The sequence below is a fragment of the Argopecten irradians genome, chromosome 9 (genome assembly GCF_041381155.1).
Source record: "Argopecten irradians isolate NY chromosome 9, Ai_NY, whole genome shotgun sequence".
In the NCBI taxonomy this organism is placed as follows: Eukaryota; Metazoa; Mollusca; class Bivalvia; order Pectinida; family Pectinidae; genus Argopecten; species Argopecten irradians.
Window position 1 is genome coordinate 1255423 of NC_091142.1, and position 17322 is coordinate 1272744.

General features: G+C 33.2%; 1 protein-coding gene across 6 annotated transcripts in view; it reads right to left on the reverse strand.

Moving 5' to 3' along the window:
* Window positions 1-104: 104 nt before the first annotated feature.
* The window catches only part of LOC138331057 (calcium/calmodulin-dependent protein kinase kinase 1-like), a 248457-nt gene continuing 231239 nt past the window's right edge, over window positions 105-17322 (reverse strand). For all 6 annotated transcript variants that reach the window (XM_069278508.1, XM_069278509.1, XM_069278512.1 and 3 more), the window contains 12 exons: window positions 12038-12089; window positions 10830-10988; window positions 10513-10534; window positions 10158-10246; window positions 9308-9381; window positions 8118-8217; window positions 7406-7485; window positions 5947-6026; window positions 5756-5843; window positions 4907-5035; window positions 4644-4774; window positions 105-3894 (listed from right to left, as the gene is read on the reverse strand). In XM_069278508.1, the coding sequence (XP_069134609.1) occupies window positions 3843-3894; window positions 4644-4774; window positions 4907-5035; window positions 5756-5843; window positions 5947-6026; window positions 7406-7485; window positions 8118-8217; window positions 9308-9381; window positions 10158-10246; window positions 10513-10534; window positions 10830-10988; window positions 12038-12089 (1056 nt within the window). In that variant the 3' untranslated portion in view covers window positions 105-3842. The remainder of the gene's footprint in view (window positions 3895-4643; window positions 4775-4906; window positions 5036-5755; window positions 5844-5946; window positions 6027-7405; window positions 7486-8117; window positions 8218-9307; window positions 9382-10157; window positions 10247-10512; window positions 10535-10829; window positions 10989-12037; window positions 12090-17322) is intronic.

Sequence of the window (17322 nt, forward strand, 5' to 3'; positions counted from 1 at the left end):
TATTTAATTGCAATTTCTTTTTCAAAACAAGTCTGAGAAGATTATACACACTGGACTACACTAGAATTGCTTCATTGGAGTAAAAATGAAATTAAAGAATGACAAAAATTGCAAAAAGTTTTATTAGGATATCATTTTTATAACAAGGTCATACAAGGAATCAGCAAATAGTGCATAAGAGTTGAGCGTTAAACAACAAAGATTGACAATACAAGATAAGAAAAATCTGTCCCTCCTGAACAAGGAATCCTTGTACAACCTGTCCCTCCTGTACAAGGAATCAGAACAATTGTACAATCTGTTTCTCCTATACAAGGATTCAGAACAATTGTACAATCTGTCCCTCCTGTACAAGGAATCAGAACAATTGTACAATCTGTACAATCCGTCTCTCCTGAACAAGGAATCAGAACAATTGTACAATCTGTCCATCCTGTACTAGGATTCAGAACAATTGTACAATCTGTCCATCCTGTACAAGGAATCAGAACAATTGTACAATCTGTCTCTCCTGAACAAGGATTCAGAACAATTGTACAATCTGTCCATCCTGTACAAGGAATCAGAACAATTGTACCTGTTCCTCCTGTACAAGGAATCAGAACAATTGTACAATATGTTTATCCTGTACAAGGAATCAGAACAATTGTACCTGTTCCTCCTGTACAAGGGATCAGAACAATTGTACAATCCGTCTCTCCTGAACAAGGAATCAGAACAATTGTACAATCTGTCCATCCTATACAAGGAATCAGAACAATTGTACAACCTATCCTTCCTGAACAAGGAATCAGAACAATTGTACCTGTTCCTCCTGTACAAGGAATCAGAACAATTGTACAATCTGTCCATCCTGTACAGGGAATAAGAACAATTGTACAATCTGTCCCTCCAGTACAAAGAATCAGAACAATTGTACAATCTGTCCATCCTGTACAAGGAATCAGGACAATTGTACAATCTGTCCCTCCTATACAAGGAATCAGAACAAGTGTACAATCTGTCTCTCCTGAACAAGGATTCAGAACAATTGTACAACCTGTCCCTCCTGAACAAGGAATTAGAACAATTGTACCTGTTCCTCCTGTACAAAAAATCAGAACAATTGTACAATCTGTCCCTCCTGTACAAGGAATCAGAACAATTGTACCTGTTCCTCCTGTACAAGGAATCAGAGCAATTGTACAACCTGTTCCTCCTGTACAAGTAATCAGAACAACTGTACAATCTGTCCCTCTCGAACAAGGATACTTATTTACATCACATAATGTCAAACAAATACCACTTTAACACTGTAGTAATATTATTGTGACAAAGAAGTTGTGATATTTCTTATTTCAGGTTTTAACTGACATTCACCTCTGAAATTTCATAATGGACTCTTCTAGTGTTTGACTTAGAAGAGCCTAAATGTTCAGGGGTGAATCAGTTAATTAACATACCATATACATGTTTTTGTTCTGTCTTACTAACAGAAGCCTACCACACCAGTGTTTTATAGAAATTTTATTTATAATCTAATAAAAACTAGTCCCAAGATGAACAAATCATTTTTAATTTACAATAAGAGGAATATTTCTTTTAAACAGATATCTCACTTAATTCAAAAGGCAACATCAGCCTGCTATACTTCTATAAACTTTAATGTTTGAGAGAGCCACTTGTTGATCACTGGCTCTCAACATGAACTGCCTAAAAAGATCTCTCCCATTTTGATCTACCACAGTTACTTCCCTTTGTTGTTCTCTGTCAGTACTGAGTGAAATGAAGGGAAGTAACTCTGATAGTTCAGAATGGATCCGTAGATTGAGCTTAGTAATTGCCAGGGTAACACACTGTGCTTTTGACTTTGAATCTGTGTGTCCAATATTTACCAAGCTTGAAAAATAATCAAACCAAGTTACAGTATTAATACATATTGAGTTTTTTCCTTAAATTCTGGTAGGTTAAGACACAAATTTGTTAACTTTTTTAACATGTTCTCTACCTATAAAGTTCAGAATAGACTATTCCAGCAATGGAAGTAGAAGAGTTCAAATGGATCTTTAGGGGTGAATAACAGAATAATCAAAAAGACAAAACATTTGAAGTTGTCAAATCTTGTCTACTTGTGAAATTACTACAAAATTTTTCAAGGATAGAAAAATAAAAACAAATTGCGTAGCATCAGGTGTAATTCTTGAACAAATTAAACACAAAATGTTAGAAAGACCTTATGGATCTTCATAAAGAGATACTCTTCCTAGCATATTCTGTATTTGCATATTACAGGGTTATCTGCCCTTGTGGTTAAATATTGATTGTGATGTCATGTATTTGCGAGCGTAACGTTATACTTTTCAGAGAAAACGACATGAAATGCGCTCACAAAATAATGACATAACAATCGATACCTACCTGCAAGGGCAGATAACTAACTCTGTAAAAACAGAATACTTATTAAAAGAGATTCTCTTTGTAGCATATATTTCATTTCCTGGATTTTTTTTCAGTTTAATCTTTTATTAACAAGTTTATATTTGTTAGGAAAAAAATATCTTAGGTTTAGATTCTTTTGAAAAAATGTTGCTATTTTTCATGAATATTAAAAACCTAAATGTAGAAATGTAATGTTTGATTTTGAATGAAGAAAAATGTAAAGGACTCAAATTCACAGAAGTCGATTATAGATATGATAATGATTGTACACAACAGCGAACTGTCTTCACTCCTTCTGATGACAAATAATGTTGATACGATGAGCTGTTCTACATAAAGCCTGAAGATGTCCCAACCTTTCCCCGTTAAATCACTATCTGGATTTAAAAAAAAAAAAGAAATTGTTCCGCTTTCTTTAAAGGTTTTCTTGTCCAACATAACATATAGCATGGTTTGATGTTTAAGACGATTCAGACACTTTATTAGTAAACATCTTTCAATCAATAAAGTTATAGCTCATAGCATTAAACTTATCCGTAAAATAAGAATAATTTATTGTAGTATGATGCGACAAATTCAATCAATACACACTTTGTATATAGAAATACCTGAGATATTAAACTATTGTAATTGCTTGAAAATAAAGTGTGATTTAAAATTTATTATCAAAAGATAATTCCTTACCTTAGATACTAAAATGAAATGAAAAAAGGGTAATATTATGTAAACTCAACACAGAAAATTGTATGTCCTACAATTCTAAAACGTTTAGCTAAGCTAATGAATATGTTAACTACGGGCTTGAGTAAGAACCAATTACAAGTAACTATCATATACTGTCTTTACACAGGACAAATACAAAAAATGATAAAACCATGTTTTAATAACCATTTGTTGGTGAAACACATTTGGACAAAGATCGAAGTTTAAGCGACAAAGTAATTACAGAGATCATCAGTCGCACAGAACAAAAGATGCAAAAGCTCTTTTAAAATATGTACATAAAAAAGCACTTAGATTAGGTACAAAATGAATCAATTTTCACAGAACTTTAACACACTTAGTTAGATTTAGAAGTAGTTGTTTTTCATATCAAACATCATCATAACTTCCAACAATGTAGGAAAGTCAACAATAACAATATCAAAGGTGAAAGGTCAAAAGGTCAACAGGAAAGTTCTGAATGTGAAATTTTTTAATAAAAACCTACACCAGCATGTGACATTAAAAAGATAAAAGTTCAACAAGGTCAATGTCATGATAAATATAGAAGGAAGGATGCCTGGGAAAACAGACAAGCTTCATCACAGAAAGTTTGAATGTATTTTAAAAATGTTCAAGACACGAGCATGCATGTGGTCCTTCAGGTTATAACAAGATCAACGCACAAAATGTCTGAAATCCGTGATGATTGAGTTTGTGTGTCAGGAGTCTTCCTTCAGGGTAGAGTCTACATGGGCGTCAGATGAGATTTTCCTGTAACATCACAATCATAATTTGTTTTTCTTTCTTTTCATACTAAATCAGGCTTTCTGATTGGCCAACTCTTTTTTGACGTCTCAAAAGAGACATTGACGTTGGGTATTGATTTGAAAAAAGAATCGCTTGGTAAATCAATGGAATTTAACGTTTAAAGGTGTCTTATGATATCATGTAGTCTGAAACATTAATCATCAGCATTGATGTAACTTTTTCTTAATTTCATCTGGTTATGAAATAAATTTTGTTTGCAAATTTTTGTGAGAATCCACTATGCAAAGTTTCTTTTATACTCCAATGAAGTTCAAAAATAGTGACATCAATGCTTAAATGATGTTATCTGCTCTTGCCATTATTATGGCATGTTTTTGTGAGCATAACGTCATATTTCTACACAAAAATATGACGTCATTTTCACAATAAAACTGCACTATCCTCCTTCATTATCAAGTTGTTCGAGTTTTGTTTTTCTAGTCCTCAGATAAATCAGCAGTAAACAGTAAACTGATCATTCTGTATAAGACATCCAACTACTACATTATACATGTAAATATTGACTATGTAGTCAATACAGTTTGGGTTCATAAGTATGCTATTTGTATCTATGTGACATTGAGACAACACATGACAGGGTACCTTGGAATATATATCTGCTGATAGATGTCGGTCTTACTCATATAAATTAAGCCAACAAAATAAAGAATAGCGTAGAACTGAATGTTTATATACTCCTTGTCTTAACCCACCTTTTCATGACGTCATGGAACGTATCGGGGGCTGAGTGTGATCTCCCCTTCTGGAACTCTTCCTTCACATGAGATTTGTCCCGATACGGATTTCTGAATGATTTCTGTTTCAGGATACTTTTTACAAATATCTAAAATAACAAAATGGTTAGTGAATATTTTTTTTTTTGAGTAACGTCATTAGTTTTTGAGAAAGAAAATGTTATTTTCTCACACAAAGATAGTATAATAACCAAACCCTTCTAATATAACATACAACGTACCACAGTTTCAATCTTTGGCACATGTTTGACGACATTGTTGATGTCTTCCTCGGTTACTGTGACAAGGATACAGTTCTCCTCCTCAGTCGGCAGCGGGAACTCGCCTTCCTTAGTTACCCAGGGGTGAACCTATCAAACAAAACGATTGAAAGTTAGCCAAAACTGAAACATGACTGTAAAACAGTGTCAGGCTTCATGTAACGACAGGAAAGCTTAAAATCAACAATTCTCATTCATCAAGTATTAATTCCTCTTTGATACCTTTTACTCATTCTAAGAAATGGGATTAAAATTCCCTTTTTAAAGGCCCACTACCTTTTCGAAACAGATTTTAATTTTCAAAATGATAATGTAATATCAGATTAATAATTTTGTAGAGTCACAAAAGTTATTAATTTACCGTTAATACAACACATATCATCACCCTCTGAACAATTTAATTAAAATAAAACAAATGTTAATTTTCATAATGTGGTTCGTCTTATGTTTCCCGCCGTCGTCCTAAATACCACGTGGTAGCTGACTATCACTATGCCAGACAGTAAAACAGCGAAATGAATCTCGACAGTAATCATATATTACACAGGAAATTCTATGTTGTAACATTATCCTAGGCCATCGATATATATATTTTTAATGATAATAATGTTTTCAAGAAACCTTTAAATTTTGCTCCGGAAAGTTAGTGGGCCTTTATAATGTTATGTCAGGTAAAATACAGTTTCTGTACATCGCATTTTCACCTTTACATCAAATATGTTACATATTTACCTTTATTTTGAGTACGTCACATATTTATACTTCTATGTACGTCAGATATTTATACTAATATGTACGTCACATACTTACCTTGATGTCGGATAACAGAATCCGATTCTCAGGGTCCTTGTCCAGCATTTTGAGAATCAAGTCTTTCATTGATTCTGATATTATAGGCCTACATAGATAGAAAACACTTAATTTAGAACAAAAGTCAAAAAAAAGATAGAAAAGGAAAATGTTGCTTTATTTTATGTTACTGGAGAATCAGATGTACTTACACAGATGGAAAAGAGACAGGGTCATTTAAAATTCGTCGATGTAAACCCATAATGTAGTCATCTTTGGGTGGGAAAGGTACCTATAAGACAAAAATAAACGTGTCAATATTCTAATTACCATATCCTACATTTTACCTATAACCATGCAGCCCATTATACCACTACCTATATGATCAGCATACTCACCTTCGCTAAAAAATTTTCAAGAAATTTAAAATCATATTTCCTTACAAAATAAATCTATTAAAATAAACGGCTTCCCCTCTTTATCAGGGGTATGCCAAGATTTAAGAGCCATCCTATTGTTTAGTCTTTATTTCATAAAAAATTGAGCAAACAAAGCTCGAGGTATGGGCCAAGAAGCCTTACTGATTTGCATGTAAACATGTATATAACTTTAATCTTTAGCAGGACAAAAAAGTATGATTATAATAGACTTACCATAATAAAGATAATGATCAACGTAACAACTTGATGTCTTAGCAAATATAATGTAAACAAAAAATATTCCTTATTTCTTGATGAAAATCAGTTATATTTCATCAAGTAAGGTGTGAAACACGAGTGAAAAACATCAAGATTCTACCTCAAGAAACAAGGAATATTCTATTTATTACATTTTTTTATCACTTCCATTTACAGAAAACCATCACAACTAGTTCTGCTAAAGCTTATTCAGCCATTATATTTTACAGAGTTATTTGCCCTTGCCATTAATACGTCGTGTTTTAGTGAGCATAACGTCATATTTCTACATAAAAATATGACGTCATTTTCACGATAAACTAAACAGGTAACAATCAAAATGATATTTCACTGTCAATGCTGCATTGCGATTGGTCAAAATCAAGTGAAAATATCAAAAGTGATATTTTCACTAGAGTGAAAAATGTTCCCCGTAAAACCTTATAATTCACTGCGAAAAATTTAATAAATTACTATGTTTACATTCATATATCATGATCACTATATCAGTGAAGTTTATAGTGATACATCCATAACATGAAATTATGACGTCACTTTTAAATGTTGACATGTGTGATATGCTGAGGATCGCCTTCCATGTTACCATGCATACACAGACATTCATATGCACTGCCACAAAGCTAGCTATCTCGCAATGCAGCTGAAATGCCCATATCCATGAACTGCCGCCACACATAGAAATGTCAACTAGCTATCACCGTCAAAAATGGCTGTTCTATCTTATGGTTTTAAATCATCGTCAATAATCTGTTTTCTTGGTCTAATCTAAACAACTTTACATCAGAGACCCCCAAAATGAGTAACTACAGAATTAGATAACTATTAAACTATCATTTTATGACATTATATGGTTAATATAGATGACAGAGCTTTGCAGACAATCGTAGCGTATTATGATGATTTTCAGAACTATGCGATAGAATATTATGCATTTTTTAATTACAGATCTAGATTTAGCAATTTCTGATTTTACCTGTCCAAACACCAAACTATACAACGTAATCCCCATGGCCCAGATGTCTAAGGCCTTCCCTCGGAACTCTTCTTTACCATCTACAATGGAGGTAAAAAATCATAAGGTGGTGAAAATCAAAGTTTTATCAGCAGTATACATGTATCATGTCATCACAACTGTAAAATTTGGTTAGAAAGACCAACTAGAGCTGATGTCCAGGAGGCAAACTTATTTACGACTGAAGAACTGGCTATGTAAAATAAGTAATGTAACGATTTGAATTATAAATTTTATTCAAATGTCAAATTCATTCCCTTTACACCATTCATCTCGATTTCCTAATAATTTTACACTCAGACAGCTAATTGCCAAGCATTATAATTCGCAGCAAAGGGTTTGTTTGATAATGCATGATGCAATATATCATCATATTATCTAAAATTAAAGGTGAGTTAGTTTCTTTGTTTACAGACTTTCTGCCAGAGGTTTGTATATATATAACTTAATTAAGACAATGCATATTTTAATTCGCGCTAAATTCACTATCTAGACCCCTAGGAATTTGTAATAAGTAAGTTTTGCTGTATTATTGAGCAATAAATAAATACTTTACAATAGTTTTTCTGTTTACAATAAATTAAACTATTCTTCTCCAGAGCATATTTAACCCTAAAACAAATTCAAATTAACCTATTGACTCAAATCTTCAGAGATGTATTTGTGATCATACCTCTGAGGGTTTCTGGGGCAGAGAAGGCAGGGGTACCCGCAGTGCTTGTTAGGGAAATATCAGTCCCTGTGAATTCATTACTAACTCCAAAGTCAGCAATCTGCAAAATAGAACAAAGATGGAAAGGTGCTACATGTAACTAATTTGACCAAGAGCAAAAAAAAATAGTAATTAGATCTGACCTTGATACGACTGAAGATAAATATGGTAATTAAATCTGACCTTGATATGACCGAGGGTAAATATGGTAATTACATCTGACCTTGATATGACCCAGGGTAAATATGGTAATTACATCTGACCTTGATATGACCAAGGGTAAATATAGTAATTATTTCTGACCTTGATATGTCCCAGGGTAAATATGGTAATTACATCTGATCTTGATATGACTGAGGATAAATATGGTAATTACATCTGATCTTGATATGTCCCAGGGTAAATATGGTAATTACATCTGACCTTGATATGTTCTAGGGTAAATATGGTAATTACATCTGACCTTGATATGTCCAGTAAATATGGTAATTACATCTGACCTTGATATGTCCCAAGGTAAATATGGTAATTACATCTGACCTTGATATGTCCCAGGGTAAATATGGTAATTATACCTGACCTTGATATGTCCCAGGGTAAATATGGTAATTACATCTGACTTTGGTATGTTCCAGGGTAAACATGGTAATTACATCTGACCTTGATATGTCCGGTAAATATGGTAATTACATCTGACCTTGATATGTCTGGTAAATATGGTAAGTACATCTGACCTTGATATGTCCCAGGGTAAATATGGTAATTACATCTGACCTTGATATGTCCCAGGGTAAATATGGTAATTACATCTGACCTTGATATGACTGAGGGTAAATATGGTAATTACATCTGACCTTGATATGACCAAGGGTAAATATAGTAATTACATCTGACCTTGATATGAACAAGGGTAAATATGGTAATTACATCTGACCTTGATATGTCCCAAGGTAAATATGGTAATTACATCTGACCTTGATATGTTCCAGGGTAAATATGGTAATTACATCTGACCTTGATATGACCAGGGTAAATATGGAATTACATCTGAATATGGTAATTACATCTGACCTGGATATGTCCCAGGGTAAATATGGTAATTACATCTGACCTTGATATGACCCAGGGTAAATATGGTAATTACATCTGACCTTGATATGACCGTCATCTCCTAGCAGCAGATTTGAAGGCTTGATATCTCTATGGATTATCTTCTGAAAATGTACTGAAAAATAACAAAGGATACGTAGGTTATAGAGCCAGAAAAATAACAAAGATATATCATCAATCTTAATGGTTTCCAACTGGAGAACCAGAGGCATCCCAAATTGATCGGTATCTAAATTCGAATTTCATTGTTGATCTCAAAGCTAAAATGCCCCTTATCAACTTGTACTGCACATTTTATATGGGTGTTTCAGCTCTAACCATGGTAATTTCTTTCTATTCAGCAGATGTAGTGAAAAGATAAGTGTACAGTACACTTTATTAATGATAATGGTCGCTGATCAGGCAACATGTGAGTTTTTATCAATCTGATCACCAACAGGTATTCAATTACGCTTCGATACTCTGCGTTTTATTACGAAGAATATAGAGTATCAGAAAGTAATAAAATATCTGTTTTTAATCTGATTGGTTTTTCATTTTCAGTGGGTCCTTGAGAGTGTGTCTTCTATGCGATTGTTTAGCGACCATCATAATTCTTGGGTTGTATTTCATACATGGATCTTCAACACTATAGTTATTGTTAACAACACATTCGGATTGGTGCATGGCAAGTAAACACTCAATACGTATACCCTTCTAGAAGGAATATTAGCTTGAAAACCAATGACAGAAGCGAGTTATAATAGATGGGTACGGAGAAATAAAATATGTTAACAGAATTCAGATAAGTGACATTACAATGTATGACGTCAATAGTAATTGAAGTAAAGGTGATGGTAGCACACATATAGTAATGTGAGAACTTTACTATAGCACTATGGTAGTACGTACAATATTCAATGCCGACGATGATGTCCCGGAAATATCTCCAGGCAGTATCCTCGGACAGCGGGGTGGCAGTCGGAACCTCCAACACCTCCCTGGAAATTTATAGTAGATACAGGCAAGAGAATGATCAGAAACAGGTTAAATGTGTTTGTAAATCAATGTCAGCATATATATAAATGCAATACATATCTGTTCTTCACATTCTAGATCATTTCCTAACATCACATGTTTGATTTTGTTTATTTAATATCATTAACAGCCAGGCTCTTGGTTTTTAAAACCCTTCACAAATTAAAGAAACTTGTTTTTTTGCATTATAGAGTATTATTGAAACATGCATTAATGATTTTCAACTCACCCTTTCTCCAGCAGTTCAAATACTGAAAAGTAGAGAATTACAATATAATCAATAATCATTGGTGTTATACTAACCTTACAATTTAATGTTCATTTGTTTATTTCAAAATATGTTTCATATCTATAGTAATAAGCTGTTTTTTTATCAATTGTCAAACAAAAATGTACCAATAATATTGAATTTCCCACTTTGGAAATTGATATGCAGCTTTCTAGATTATTAAACAAGTGATGTTGTAAGATTGAGTTATCTCCCCTTTCTAAATTTTATATTTGTTAAACATGTAAGAGAATGTCAATGATAAGCAGATCACTCACCCATGTACAAATTATCCTCGTCAGGATCATCCAACACCTCCACCAGTCGTACAATGTTGGGATGATCCAGCTTTTTAAGGATGGCGATTTCTCTGTACACTCTCTCTAGAGGGTTAGGTGGGTGAGGTACAGGCTTGCCGTCTCTCGCTGGGGGGCGTCCTTAAAAAATATCAAATTTATCGTAATACTTTTATAGTGAGGCATGGGCTTACCGTCTCTCGCTGGGGAGCGTCCTTAAAAAAATATCAAATTTATCGTAATACTTTTATAGTGAGGCACAGGCTTACCGTCTCTCGCTGGGGGGCATTCTTCAAAAAAGATCAAATTTATCGTAATAGTGTTATAGTGAGGCATGGGCTTACCGTCTCCCGCTGGGGGGGGGGGGCGTCCTTCAAAAAATATCAAATTTATCGTAATACTTTTATAGTGAGGCACAGGCTTAGTCTCCCGCTGAGGGGGCGTCCTTCAAAAAATATCAAATTTATCGTAATGCTTTTATAGTGAGGCACAGGCTTACCGTCTCTCGCTGGGGGGTGTCCTTCAAACAAAATCAAAATCTTAATACTTTCATAGTGAGGCACAGGCTTACCGTCTCTTGCAAAATATATTAAACTTATCGTAATACATTCATAAAATATATAGAATCTTAAATGAGTGTTGTTAATGGACTTATACGAAATTTTATGAAATAAGTCTTTAACGTTTTTATTTTTGTGAGCCTTCAAGTGAGCAAAAATTAAAACTTTGAGACGAGTTTCATAAAATCTCATATGAAATCAGCACAAATTTAGGATACTTTTTGTCACATACCTACAAAAACCAACATATATTGAAGAATCTCACGTCGAGATGTATTGTGAAAATCTGGCAGAGGCCGCCATTTTATCCCACAGTGTTTGTAATTCGAACATCACATCATTTTTATTGTCTGTCATGACGTCACAATAGGTTTCCTGCCCGGCACAGCCAATAAAAATTGCTCCAGGATATATTACACTATAGTGACGTATACAGACATATTACATAAGGACAGGCACTGGATGTCAGACGGAATATGTGATCAGTTTATTTATCACAAGATTATCCTTTTCTTCTTTCCTCTCTCCCTTGTTTGTAGGTGTGTTGTGATATTTATTACCATCAGACTTACGTCTATTAAATTCCTATTGAAACCGTACAAACATTAACTGAATAGTTCTAGTACTTACGGAAGAAACCAGCCTTTTTCATCAATCTCTTCTTTGATAAAATTTTCATTGCCTGAAACAAAACGTATTCATCACTTATGAAATGGATCAAAAAGGTATTTGAAATTGGTTTTATATGAAATGCAGAAATTGCGGAAAAAAAATATATAAAAATAATGAAAAACGTAAAATAAATGTTATAATGATTTTATAAAGATTTTTTAACATGAAATGTTTTCAGTTACTTCTCATTAATGGTTGTCCTATAGGACAATGATTCTAATATTGCATAAACCTAATTTGTCATTTTCATATTCCTTAGTCTGTTTAATATCGTCCTATAGGGATGGCCTGCCACCGCCTCCCATGTATGCGGTGTGTTGCCTGTATGAAGTGTGTGGTGCGTGTTTTAAGAGACTGCTGTATATTCGTGTTGTGTCGTCTTATATAGTGGAACTGTTGCCCTTTTTTTATAGTGCTATATCACTGAAGCATGCTGCAGAAGACACCAAGCAACACGCCCCACCCGGTCACATTATACTGACAACGGGCGAACCAGTCGTCCTACTCCCTTTATGCTGAGTGCTAAGCAGAAGCAGAAACTACCATTATTATAGACTTTGGTGTGTCTCGGCCAGGGGACAGAACCCAGAGCCTTCTTCACAGGGGCGAACGCTCAACTGAAGGCTATAAGTCTGTATGTAAGTCTGTATATAAGTCTGTATATATGTCTGTATATAAGTCTGTATATAAGTCTGTATATATGACTGTATATATGTCTGTATATATGACTGTATATATGTCTGTATAAAGTCTGTATATATCTCTGTATATAAGTCTGTATATATGTCAGTATATAAGTCTGTATGTAAGTCTGTATATATGTCTGTATATAAGTCTGTATATAAGTCTGTATATAAGTCTGTATATATGTCTGTATATAAGTCTGTATATATCTCTGTATATATGTCTGTATATAAGTCTGTATATAAGTCTGTATATAAGTCTGGCATGCTTCAGTGATATAGCACTATAAAAGGGCAAAAGTTCCACTATACAAGAAGACACAACATGAATATACTGCAGTCTCTCAAAACACACACCTCGCACAACATTCATGCAACACATCGCATACATGGGAGGACGTCCTTACATGACCATAGCTGTTAATAGGACATTAATTAATCAAACAAACAAAATGTATATAAGTCTGTATATAAGTCTGTATATATATCAGTATAAAGTCTGTATAGATCTCTGTATATAAGTCTGTATATAAGTCTGTATATATGTCTGTATATAAGTCTGTATATAAGTCTGTATATATGTCTGTATATAAGTCTGTATGTAAGTCTGTATATAAGTCTGTATATATGTCTGTATAAAGTCTGTATAGATCTCTGTATATAAGTCTGTATATATGTCTGTATATAAGTCTGTATATAAGTCTGTATATATGACTGTATATATGTCTGTATAAAGTCTGTATATTAGTCTGTATATAAGTCTGTATATATGTCTGTATATAAGTCTGTATATTAGTCTGTATATATATCTGTATATAAGTCTGTATATATGTCTGTATATAAGTCTGTATATATGTCTATATATAAGTCTGTATATAAGTCTGTATATAAGTCTGTATATAAGTCTGTATATATGTCTGTATATAAGTCTGTATATAAGTCTGTATATATGTCTGTATGTAAGTCTGTATATAAGTCTGTATATATGTCTGTATAAAGTCTGTATAGATCTCTGTATATAAGTCTGTATATATGTCTGTATATAAGTCTGTATATAAGTCTGGTATATATGACTGTATATATGTCTGTATAAAGTCTGTATATTAGTCTGTATATAAGTCTGTATATTAGTCTGTATATATATCTGTATATAAGTCTGTATATATGTCTGTATATAAGTCTGTATATATGTCTATATATAAGTCTGTATATAAGTCTGTATATAAGTCTGTATATATGTCTGTGTATAAGTCTGTATATAAGTCTGTATTTATGTCTGTATATAAGTCTGTATGTAAGTCTGTATATAAGTCTGTATATATGTCTGTATAAAGTCTGTATAGATCTCTGTATATAAGTCTGTATATATGTCTGTATATAAGTCTGTATATAAGTCTGTATATATGACTGTATATATGTCTGTATAAAGTCTGTATATTAGTCTGTATATAAGTCTGTATATATGTCTGTATATAAGTCTGTATATAAGTCTGTATATATATCTGTATATAAGTCTGTATATAAGTCTGTATATATGTCTGTATATAAGTCTGTATATAAGTCTGTATATATGTCTGTATATAAGTCTGTATATATGTCTGTATATAAGTCTGTATATAAGTCTGTATATATGACTGTATATAAGTCTGTATAAAGTCTGTATATCCTTTGGACGGCCGTAACGTATTTATGCGTAATTATGCATTTGCCCCATTTCATGCACCCTTCTGGAGCCCCACTGAGACCGTTGAAAACTAAATACTAGTTTTTTGAAAAGAAGATGTTCATCCCTATATAGCATGTCAATATCGATTCGGTCATTGCATTAGTGACGTCACAAATCACCTTTGAACATGCCCAAATAAGTCAAAAATTGAGGTCTGAAACCCGGATTTTAGTGTGTGCCCGGAAACCTGTCGTTGTGAGCTTAATTATCAAGATACAGACATGCAGATGGTCTTAAACGATAGAAGAGATATCAAAGTAAGAGAAAATAGAGAGAAAGGGGAAAGGAAGGGGAAAATAGCACCGATTTCAAAAAAAAACAAAAAACAAAAAAAAAAAGTCCCACGCGCAGGTTTCTGCCTTCCATGACCCGTGCGTGGTGACCTTTAGGGGACTTCCGGTGACTGTTTTTACTTGTTTGTAGTGTGTGCTGTTTGTTATCATCGTGAAAATGGCATCAAACCGTAATCTAGATGCAAACTGCTTTCATAGATGGCATTTGTAATAACCTACTATCAAAATTGAGTCAAGTTCGAATCCTGCCGGCCGTCGAAAGGATATACAGAAAAACTCAAAATCGGCTAGAAACTTATTTTTATTTCATAAAATGTGTCTACACAATGGTTTATTATGATTTCGACTCGAAAACCGGGAGATTTTCCATTATCCGGACATCACTATATCCTTTGGACGGCCGTAACGTATTTATGCGTAATTATGCATTTGCCCCATTTCTATACCCTTCTGTATATGTCTGTATATAAGTTCTGTATATATAGTCTGTATATATAAGTGTATTAGTCTGTATATACCTTTCTGTATCAAAAATTAAGTCTGTATATAAGTCTGTATGTAAGTGCCCTGAAATGTCTGTATATATGTCTGTAATATAAGTCTGTATCTTAAGTCTGTATATCAAAGTAAGAGAAAATAGATAGAAAGGGGTCTGTATATATATGTCTGTATATAAGTCTGTATATAAGTCTGTATATATAAGTCTGTATATAAGTCTGTATATAGTCTGTATATAGTCTGTATATAAGTCTGTATATAGTCTGTATATAAGTCTGTATATAGTCTGTATATAAGTCTGTATATGTTATATAGTCTGTATATAGTCTGTATATAAGTCTGTATATAAGTCTGTATATAAGTCTGTATATAAGTCTGTATATATGTCTGTATATAAGTCTGTATATAAGTCTGTATATAAGTCTGTATATATCTTATAGTCTGTATATAAGTCTGTATATAAGTCTGTATATATGTCTGTATATAAGTCTGTATATAAGTCTGTATATATGTCTGTATATAAGTCTGTATATGTCTGTATATAAGTCTGTATATAAGTCTGTATATAAGTCTGTATATAGTCTGTATATATGTCTGTATATAAGTCTGTATATAAGTCTGTATATAAGTCTGATATAGTCTGTATATAAGTCTGTATATAAGTCTGTATATAGTCTGTATATATGTCTGTATATAAGTCTGTATATAGTAAGTCTGTATATAAGTCTGTATATAGTCTGTATTTAAGTCTGTATAATCTGTATATATGTCTGTATATAAGTCTGTATAGCTGTATATGTCTGTATATAATGTCTGTATATATAGTCTGTATATATCTGTATATATAGTCTGTATATAAGTCTGTATATATTAAGTCTGATATAGTCTGTATAAGTCTGTATATATGTCTGTATATAAGTCTGTATATATAAGTCTGTATATAATCTGTATATAAGTCTGTATAAGTCTGTATATAAGTCTGTATATAAGTCTGTATATAGTCTGTATATAAGTCTGTATATAAGTCTGTATATATGTCTGTATATAAGTCTGTATATATGTCTGTATATAAGTCTGTATATAAGTCTGTATATATGACTGTATATAAGTCTGTATAAAGTCTGTATATCCTTTGGACGGCCGTAACGTATTTATGCGTAATTATGCATTTGCCCCATTTCATGCACCCTTCTGGAGCCCCACTGAGACCGTTGAAAACTAAATACTAGTTTTTTGAAAAGAAGATGTTCATCCCTATATAGCATGTCAATATCGATTCGGTCATTGCATTAGTGACGTCACAAATCACCTTTGAACATGCCCAAATAAGTCAAAAATTGAGGTCTGAAACCCGGATTTTAGTGTGTGCCCGGAAACCTGTCGTTGTGAGCTTAATTATCAAGATACAGACATGCAGATGGTCTTAAACGATAGAAGAGATATCAAAGTAAGAGAAAATAGAGAGAAAGGGGAAAGGAAGGGGAAAATAGCACCGATTTCAAAAAAAAAAAAAAAAAAAAAAAAAAAGTCCCACGCGCAGGTTTCTGCCTTCCATGACCCGTGCGTGGTGACCTTTAGGGGACTTCCGGTGACTGTTTTTACTTGTTTGTAGTGTGTGCTGTTTGTTATCATCGTGAAAATGGCATCAAACCGTAATCTAGATGCAAACTGCTTTCATAGATGGCATTTGTAATAACCTACTATCAAAATTGAGTCAAGTTCGAATCCTGCCGGCCGTCGAAAGGATATACAGAAAAACTCAAAATCGGCTAGAAACTTATTTTTATTTCATAAAATGTGTCTACACAATGGTTTATTATGATTTCGACTCGAAAACCGGGAGATTTTCCATTATCCGGACATCACTATATCCTTTGGACGGCCGTAACGTATTTATGCGTAATTATGCATTTGCCCCATTTCATGCACCCTTCTGGAGCCCCACTGAGACCGTTGAAAACTAAATACTAGTTTTTTGAAAAGAAGATGTTCATCCCTATATAGCATGTCAATATCGATTCGGTCATTGCATTAGTGACGTCA